This window comes from Triticum urartu, chromosome 2A (genome assembly GCF_056163025.1).
Source record: "Triticum urartu cultivar PI428250 chromosome 2A, HENAU_Tu73, whole genome shotgun sequence".
Classification (NCBI taxonomy): Eukaryota; Viridiplantae; Streptophyta; class Magnoliopsida; order Poales; family Poaceae; genus Triticum; species Triticum urartu.
Window position 1 is genome coordinate 574484025 of NC_141874.1, and position 9631 is coordinate 574493655.

At 48.7% G+C, this 9631-nt stretch overlaps 1 protein-coding gene across 1 annotated transcript; it reads right to left on the reverse strand.

Moving 5' to 3' along the window:
• Positions 1 to 5210: 5210 nt before the first annotated feature.
• LOC125533688 (chitinase 5) lies at positions 5211 to 6394 on the reverse strand. Its single transcript, XM_048697057.2, has 2 exons — positions 5915 to 6394; positions 5211 to 5824 (listed from the first exon to the last, which is right to left on the reverse strand). The coding sequence occupies exons 1-2, from the start codon at positions 6321 to 6323 to the stop codon at positions 5418 to 5420; spliced, it is 816 nt and encodes a 271-aa protein (XP_048553014.2). The 5' UTR covers positions 6324 to 6394; the 3' UTR covers positions 5211 to 5417.
• Between the last annotated feature and the right edge of the window lie 3237 nt (positions 6395 to 9631).

The following is a 9631-nucleotide window of genomic DNA, read 5'->3' on the forward strand; positions in this document are numbered from 1 at the left end:
TGGCCCATTCTAGTAATGATAACATCGTCTCCTTGACCTTGAGTGTTTTTGGCTGGTGATAATGGAGTCTCAGCATCTCTCATCGGACTAGCACGGTTTGGCTCGGCCGGTTCAGTGTCAGGCGCGGCAGGTTCAGCGTCTGTTGGTTCATCCGTGTGTTGGCCTTGAAGGGGCGGGTCGTCAGAGGCGGCTTCAGGATGAAGGCCCTCCGGTTCACAAGTCTGGTCCGGATCACCTCTTGGTTCCTCTTCAACAGTGGTTGGGTCTTCGGGCGGATTGTTGACCCGAGCTTTCTTGCTGGGTCTAGCTTTGGCTCTGCAAACAAAATTAAAGAGAGGGTTAGCATTTTATTCTAGATTTACAACATATTGAGATGAAAGGTTACAAAGCTTACCCAGCCACAGTTTTCAGAGGAGGGAGTTGAGTTGCTGTTGATTCACCAGAGGATGAGGGAGGTGTCACCTGATAATTTGAATCGGACGGATTAATAGGTTGTCTGAAATAAACTGCCTTGGGATAAGAATTGTCAGGAGTAGGAGAGACCTCAGACCGGCGCTTCCGAACCGGGGTGTCAGGTAAACTGGTTGAAGTAACCTGTTGGCCACTATGCCGGGTTGTCCGGCGAGCTTCATGCTCCTGAGTCTTCAAAATAAATGTTGGATCCAAATGAGCAAGAGGATGAGAAAAGCTTACTCGGACTGCTTGACGGGTTTTTTGTGTTGGCTTAGAGTCTGAACCGGAGGAAAGGGTAATTACCTCTACATCATCAGCTTGACTGCCTTCTGCGTCCTCCTGAGGGAGATCATTGTTAATGAGATGCATGAAAAGGGAGCCAAGTGAGTCAAGTTCTACCTCAACTTCCGGATCATCAGCATCATCATCAAGTTCCATGTTAATCCGGTCAGCCGTTTTCCATTTTGACGTCCGTTTGACGGCTTTGGTTTTGGGGCGAGAAGGATTGACCGCTTTATCCCCAGTTGGCTTTACTGCTTTTTCTACGAATTTCCGTTTCCAGAAGGGATCATCACCCTGTACATACATGCGCAGAAGAAGGATTACAAGCTGAACAAATTAAAGATATCAAGGATGAAAAGGAAGTATAGTACTTACAGCAGGCGGTCTGTTCTTAGTATAGAAGGGGTTCAGTCCAGTTTGACTACATACTACTTCTGATTCATTCAAAATTTTCTTTACACTTTCGGTGACCTCTTCATAGGTCACCTGAATGTTGCAATGACATTGTGGGTCTTCAACATCACCGGTGTACTCACACATTAAACCGGGGCGCCGGCTTAGCGGCAAGATGCTCCAAGATATCCAACAGCGCACGAAATCAACGCCTGTTAAACCGTTGGCCATGAAAGCCCGGAGTTTGGCGAGTTGAGGGGCATATTTGGCCCTTCCTGCAGAGCTTAAGCGTTGCGGCATTGGATAGGTGTTGAAAAGCCGGTGATCACGAAAGCCTGGGAGGGGATTCTCATCTTCAGGAGACGTATCTTTGCAGTAAAACCAAGTCTGGTTCCATTCCTTAGGATGGCTGTGCAGTTTGGCATGAGGAAATTCAACTTCTTTACGCTTCTGAATTGAGACACCACCAAGTTCAGTGTTGGGGCCATTTACAAATTTTGTGCGCCGGTTTAGGTGAAATAAGTCCCGGAACAGCTCCGCAGTTGGTTCTTCTTGTAAGTACACTTCATAGAAGACCTGGAAGTTGCATAAATTGGAGACCGAGTTAGGTCCGATATCTTGAGGATGAAGTTGGAAACTGGCAAGCACATCTCGGTAAAACTTTGACCCTGGCGGTTTGAAGCCACGGCCCATGTGATCAACAAATACAACCACCTCACCCTGCCTTGGGGTTGGAGGATTTTCTACTCCTGGGACTCGCCATTTAATTTCAGTTTTCTTAGGCAAGGTGCCGATGCTGACCATATCGTTCAATTGTTCCTCGGTGACCCGGGAACGAGCCCAATTGCAAGCGGTAAATTGCTTGGCCATTGTGGAATAAACAAGCTGGAAACGAAAGGCCGGTTTATAAATCACTCATGATGACGTATAAGATGCAATGGAGTAAAAGATATACTGAGTTATGAAATTGCATAAATCGGAGACCAATGAAAAAATGGATAACAAGGCAATACCAAAACAGGGGTACCCAGACACTGTTAAACCGGAGTACAACTATGGAGGTGAAAGGCTCCTCCGGTTTATCAGAGGGCTAATGGTATAGATTGCTTATACAAAGTTAAACCGCCTATATTGGTGTGAGGGGAAACAGATCTCACAGGTTTATATAAAAATTTCAGATCTAAGGTATGACAGAAATTGGAAAATATTCAGGTTCAAGCTTCAGGTACTTAAACAGTTCAGTAGTTCCAGATAAGTTGTTCTTGATATAAAGAGGGAGTTTAATGAGGAGAATACGATTATGGCTACAGTCGCGCAAGAATAACAGATCCAGCCTAGCCTCGAATGCTACAGATAAGAAAAAAAGGAATAGCACTGAAGTTTTCGATGAACTCCGACGAGCAGTGAAACCCTAAAAGATAAGATCGGGGGTGGAAGTAAAAAAAAAGGGTTACCAGTGTCGCAAGAACGGCGGAGAGATGCCGCAACTTTCTGGTTCGATCAGGGTGATGCAGCGGCCGACGGCGAGGCAGAGGCGAGGCTTGTCGACGACGGCGGCGCTCAGGAGCAGAGACCTCGCGAGGAAGAAGGAGAAGGGACGAAGGGGTAGCAGGAAAGAAAAGAAAAAGGGTCCCCTACCCCTATTTATAAGGCGAAACGATACAACGGCAAGTACGGGAATCGAGGAGCTCAAAAAATGGATAAGTAATAATGGTGTCGCTTCGATGACTGGATATGCGTTAATGAAGGTAATCCTGAGCTTTAATGAACAGATGACGTCAGGGCGGTTTGTTAAAGACCTGGAGCATGACGTCACGGCGGTTTACAAGATCAAGGTGAAAATGTAAAAGAGGATTTTTTCTAAGTGATGAAGATTGACATGAACCGGTTCAAATCAATCTGGGGCCTAATGTTGGGGATATTACTACTGGGCGTAAACCGGCCAGGAGTATCCGGATTAACTTTATGAAGATTAGAAGCCTATGAAGATGTGAAGATGATGGCGCTTTACGAAGGCCCAAGGCCCAGAAGTGAGTTAAGGCATGTAGATATAAACCGGCTTAATCATGTAACTTGCTTTGTAAGATAGGAAGTGTAGAGACCAAACCGGTAACGTTTATGATCCAGCTTCGGGACTCTGTAAACCGGCGGGCGCCACCCATGTATATAAGGGGACGACCCGACAGCGGTTCAAGGGACAGACAACAACTCGAGAGCCAGACAAAGCGGATTCGCTCCCTGGCCTTCGAAACCCTAGCAATACCAATCACAACTAGACGTAGGCTTTTACCTTCCTTGAAGGGGCCGAACTAGTATAAAACTCCCCGTGTCCCCTTGTCCGGTTTAACCCCTTTAAGCTAACCCGTTGCGATGGCTCCACGACTAAGTCCTTTCACAAGGACACCTTCCGTGACAAACCCACGACAGTCACCATGTTCTCGTGCCGGCGGAACTCTCCCTCGACACTTTGCTGGATCAAGAGTTCGAGGGAAGTCATTGAGATGAACTGTGCAAAACTCGGAGGTGTCGTACGTTCGGTGCTTGATTGGTCGGAATGAGAAGAAGTTCGACTACATCAACTGCATTGTCAAACGCTTCCGCTTTTGGTCTACGAGTGTACGTGGACACACTCTCCCTCTCTCGTTGCTATGCATCTTCTAGATAGATCTTGTGTGAGCGTAGGAAATTTTTGAAATTGCATGCTACGTTCCCCAACAATTTGACCCAACTCGGTCAGACCGAATAGAAGAACTCAGTGAGACCGATTTAGTTCAAAATATGAGCGTTAGGAATCTTGGTGGGACCGACTGGAACAACTCGGCGGGACCGATGTGCTAGGGCTAGGGCAAAACCTCATCTCGGTGAGACCAATTGCTTGAACTCGGTGAGACCGATTTCAGCAAAGAGCAAACAGAGACTTGGTCAAGCAAACTCAGTGGGCCCGATTGCACATTTCGGTGAGACCGAAATAATTGCAACAGGCAACAAAGAGTATGTAGGGCCATCTCGGTGAGACCGAGATCCGTATCGGTGTGACCGAATTGTCTAGGGTTTCTGGCAGTGGCTAGGTCAAATGAATTCGATGGCGCCGGATAGATCAAATCGGTGGGGCCAAGTTTGACTTTGAGTTTTGGACATATGTGGAAATGAGAAAGTGGCTGAGGGTTTTGGAACAATACCACTAAGCACTTTGAGCAAGTAGACCATTAAGCAACACATCATCCCCTTTTAATAGTATTAACTTTCCTATGGACTCAATGTGATCTTGAACCACTAAAAATAGAAATGAAGAGTCTTGAGCTTTTGCCAATCTTTGTCCTTAGCATTTTGAAGGGGTTCCACATCCTCTTGTCCTTGCCACACCATTGTTGAACTCATCTGAAATACACTAGGTAAAGATATTAGTCCAACAAAAGATATGTTGACATTAATTACCAAAATCACCCTAGGAGCACTTGTGCTTTCAATGGCCCGAGTGAAGTTTATCCGAGTGAGGGTTGCTTTGTGGACCGAGTGAGGTGATCCCTCCTACAAGTGCCCATGCCGATTGACAAAAAACCCTTGTTGCTGACATTATCTTGGGCCATATAGGACGTGAGCTTGGGCCTTCATGGTCTTTGTTGGGGTTTATATCTCTGTGGGCCTACCTAGTGGAGGATAACCTCATCCACATCCTTCGCTATAAGTTCTACATCCAATTAAAATATTTGTTGCCCTCGCTAGTCTAACAACATCCGCAATAATCTCTATTTTGACCATGTTGCTAACACCCCTAATCACTGTGTTGTTTCATCACAACAACAGTGAAATATTGGAAAACATATTTGTGAAATCGTTCAAATCATTTTACTAAAGTAATCGCAATTTTTGAATAGTGAAATATTTTAAATCAGTTTAATTAAATATTTAAATTAACCTTTTTTAATAGTGCAAATCACTTTTCTGAAATAATTTAAATCTCTGGAATAATGAATATTCAATATCCAAATGATGCAAATCTCTGAAGTAAATGAAACATTACAAACCACTTGTCTGAAATAGTGGAAATAAATTCCTGAAAAGTTAAAATCACTTCTCCAAAATAATCAAATTTTCTGGAATAACGAAATATATTTGCATCATTTGCATATTTTGTCAAGAAATGTTTATTTAGTATGTTTACATTACCGACATATGAATACAGAAATCCAAATTTATTACATATACAGAATATATAGATATCCCAGAATACACAGGGAGGTAGAGCAGTAGGAGCATCGCTGCGCGTGGATCAATTCAGACCCAAGCACCTAGCAAGTGAGGTTGTTCCCCGGGTCGACGCCGAACTGCTGGCAGTAGTCCGTGTAGTAGCCCGCCCGCGCGCTCACCAAGTCTGGCCTCTTGCCGTCGCACTCCACGTCGCCGTTGATTTTCCTGGTGGTCTCGCCGAACCCCTGCGGCACGGCCTGGTGCACGTTGGTCATCCAGAACCAGAAGGCCGCCTTGAACGTTAGCGCCTGGTCCTGCGCCACCGTCTCCGGGCTGTTGAGCCCGTCGAACCCGGTGCTCTCCCCGGCCGCCCCGTAGTTGTAGTTCCACGACAGCTGCAGCGGCCCGCGCCCGTAGTAGGCCTTCCCCGGGGTACACGGCCACTGCGTGTTCGTCTCGTCGCAGTAATCCTTGCTCGCCCCTTCGTTCTCCTCGATGGAGCACATGTCTGCACGCAAGTTACATACAACCAGCTTAATTATGGAGAGGTAAATTCGTCCGGTTTTGGTAGTAGTTAGTTAGTTGGAGGTGAACTTACGCCCAGTCTCGTGGGTGAAGTGGGCGAAGAAGGCGGCTATCTCCCTCTTGCCGTCGTCGCTGGTGCTGCCTTTCCCGAAGTCGGGGTTCGCCTGGGCGCCGTCCAGGAAAAACTGGCGCGTGTAGAAGCTCTTGCCGGGGCACCCGTCGGCGGCCTGGGACTTGATCCCGTCGAAGAACGCGTCGGTGACGACGCTCTCCACGGGATCGCCGCTCCCGCCGCCGCTCGCCGTGCACGGGCCTGACCGACAATCTTGTCCGCAGTAGCTGGCATCGGTCCCGCAATAACCGTACTTGCTGCAGCACTCGTTCGGCTGGCAGCCGCAGTTCTGCGCGGCCACCAGCCCGGCGCCGGATAGGACTAGTGCTGCTAGCCCGAGAGCCAAGATCGCCATGGGCGACTTCGCCATGTCGAATCAAGGTTTGATTGTTGAGGCTGTAGCAGCTGCTTGCTTACGAGGTGACTGTGCATGGCAAGGCGCGGCGGCAAGCGGTTTATATAGACACAGCAAGTTTGATCTTGCGGACGACTATGGCGTCAAGGTTGGGCTAGATCAAACCGACCGTCGGTCACAGATTCACACGGCTCGTCGACTATCAAGACTTTTCTTTGCAGGGGTCATGTTTCAAAGCATAGTCTGATGCGTAGCCTGCACTTGCTGTCGCACTGTACGAGAGTTCGGCAGTTCAAGACCAAATGCTCGTCGTGTTGAACGGGGAACTAATTCCAGTCCCGGCGTGCTGCTCCCTCCAAGTTCCATCTTTTTTCCACGTCGGTGCTTGGTAGCTAGTGCCGTTACCCTTCTGGTACGTGTATTGTGCGTTTGTGCTCACTGCTTAGTAGTCATTTCTTCTCTCTGCGCGGCCAGGAGTGAGTTACGCAGAAAACAGAAGCTTCACAGAAAGCGCGAGTTTATTGATACCCAGCAAGACAGCACAAAACAGCTTGATCAGTCTAGAAAGGAAGACTCTTCATGGTCAGTCCACTGTGGAAATGCTGGCTCATTCAACGCCTAAAGTAGGTGCTTGTTGCTGTCAAAGATTGCTAAGAGCATCTACACCCATAAATCGCAAAATCCCTCCCCGGACGCGTCCGCGGATAATGAACGATCAACACACACAAAATCGTTTCCACAATCAGATACCCCATTTACAAATAATCAACTCCATACGATCACATGCAACATAAAACTATTTTGTCGGCGACTGTCCTTGTTGTTCCAGCCATGTCTATGTCCGGCAGCCGGTTGCGCCCTTCGGAGTGAAGGGATGGTCGCCGGCGAGGTAGAGTAGGCATGGGACACGCACCAACGTCTCTCATGCCCTACTCTTCCTCATCGGATCCCGGAGCCTGCACATTGCCGGTGGGTGTGAGATTGACGATGGATCTGTCATGGTTGGAAGCCGACACGTCCACCACGACGGTTGTGGTGCGAGGGATCACCGGTCACCGTTGTGGCACCAGAGAGGCGACTCTGCCTCGTCGGCGTCTGTCATGAGGACTGCCGTGGTCTCTCGCTCGCTGCCTCGCACGACGAGCACGCCGCGCTATATTTTCATCAGACATGAAGTGCTTGTGCACCTTGGCCTTGGTGCGTCAACGAAGCGGTTGTGCATCCGCCACGACGTTCGGACACTAGACAGACCGCTCTGCCTCCGGCAAGGCAGCGACCACGCGCCTCGCGCCGGATCCATGCACCATTCGGGAGGACACAATGGGTTCTCGCCGGATGGAGTCCGTCACTGTTGGGCAGGCTTCTCCGGGGGCGGCGGAGCGCAATGCGGACAACCATCTCCTCCTCGGGGCCGCGTGGGACGAGTTCCAGTCAACAGATCAGGAGGTGTAGGACTCACATCAGCTACCTGCCATGCCGAAGAAGGCCAGAGATCACCAGAAAAGGGAGCTTGGGAGGGGAATGGAGGGAGAATGCGTCTAGGGTTTCGTCTGAAGTGCGGATCAGGTTCAATATATGTAGGGTCGGGTGGCCACAGTCAGACTGATCCGAGGTGGTGGGTGCGTTTGTATGTCGCATATCCGTCCTAAATATGGGCAGGATACGAGGGTTGCCTGTTAGTCTGGGCTTTTGGAACGGATTTGCCATGTCCGGTTTTGTGGCAATTTTGCGTGCAACAAGAGTTCGGGCAGCCCACCTGGTCGTTTGAATTGGATATATATGGGGTCCGGATGTAGATGCTCTAACTATGAGAAGACATGTTTCTCATGTTGCTATCGTAAACAAGAGTGTTGTATTATTTTTTTGAAAAGTAATCCATTATATTAATTAAAAGTAATAGTTTTATAATTGTTTGTTCCAGGCTTACAACAGTCACCACGTAGGGTGAAACACAAATTACAAGTAAACCCGAGTTATAAAAGTTAGTCCATGAAAATTATATAAAAGTCCTTCCCTCAAAAAAGAAAATTATATAAAAATTATATAAAAAGTGCACCAAAACCATATAAAACTATTATAAACATGACATGAATACTTCAGAAATTAGATACGTTGAAGACGTATCAAGTCACACCCAGTATGTGCAAAATCCTGGCTCGCTTTTCTTTCTATCCTATCAAAAAGTTCAAGCAAACCGAGTGGATTTAAACAATTTTTCCTCTTTCCAACTTAGTCGCAGCCTGTCTGCCTAGATGGTCACGAGAGAGTTCGTTAACAAGATTCAATCGGACAAAGAGCCAATTATAAGAGAGTCAAAGAAAAGTAATCCAAAGTAACAATTTAACTTGATCCGATTCAAAGTTTTTAAAGCAAAGAGAAAAGTATATTTTTCGTCCTCAACTCTTCGCGAAGTCTAGATTTAGTCCTTCAACTTTAAAACCGGACAACTTGCACTCCCAACTCTTAAAACCAGACAAGTTCAGTCCCTTGTTTGTGCAGGCCCGGTATAGCTGCTGACTCGGCATGGTTTTGACCGGCCTTCATCCACGTGGCAGTATTTCTCCCTCCTATCTTCTTCCTTTTCATATTGCTATCTTCTTCCTTTTCATATTGGCTTATTGAGATACTTCATCGAACACCTTGCATGCACTGGGTTCCACGGCCAGGCCAGGGAGGATGCACGCAAGCCACGCGCGGTGGAGCTACCTCGTGCTCGTCCTCGACTTCCTCTTCTCCACTGCCTGGGAGCACGTGGTCGGGGGTGCACGGGCGAGGGAACCCAGTGCAGGGGCGGCGACGGGGAGAAGCTCAAGAGCGTGTCGGCCACCTCCATCTGGCGCACAGTAGCAGCGGGACGAGGCAGCACCACGGGCATGCTGGGCGGGGTCGCGGCGCTCCCGTGGAGCCTCTCCAAGGCGACGGTGGTGGGCGTGGTGCGGCTGCTGGTGGACAAGCTGGTGCGCCGGTGTGCGTGTGAACTAGCGAAGCAGCACGAGCAGCTCTGTGTCCGTGCGGGAACACACCAGCGATCATGCTGTTGGACACGGCGTCACGAACGGACATCGGCCAGAGCGTACCCCTGTGGACCAGCGCACATGGCGCACCACCATGCAGGAAGCCAGGAGACTCTGCTGTAGAGATGCTGCTTGGCTGGTGCGTCGCGTACGCGTAGCTGGCTCGTGCACGGCGTTGGTGTACGCGGATTGGTGAGCCAGCAGGCTAACGCAGGACGTGCAAGCAGCCATCCACATATGTGCGTTGGTGTATACCTGTGCACATAGCGTGGTGCCACAGTGCAATGCATGAAGCTGTGTGGTGCAACG

What these genes read in the sequence shown, in the direction of transcription:
- LOC125533688 (XM_048697057.2), bottom strand. Translation starts at nt 6,323, where the DNA reads ATGGCGAAGTCGCCCATGGCGATCTTGGCTCTCGGGCTAGCAGCACTA. An exon ending in CTTCACCCACGAGACTGGGC is followed by an intron (nt 5,825 to 5,914) that starts GTAAGTTCACCT and finishes ACTTGCGTGCAG; the next exon opens with ACATGTGCTCCATCGAGGAG.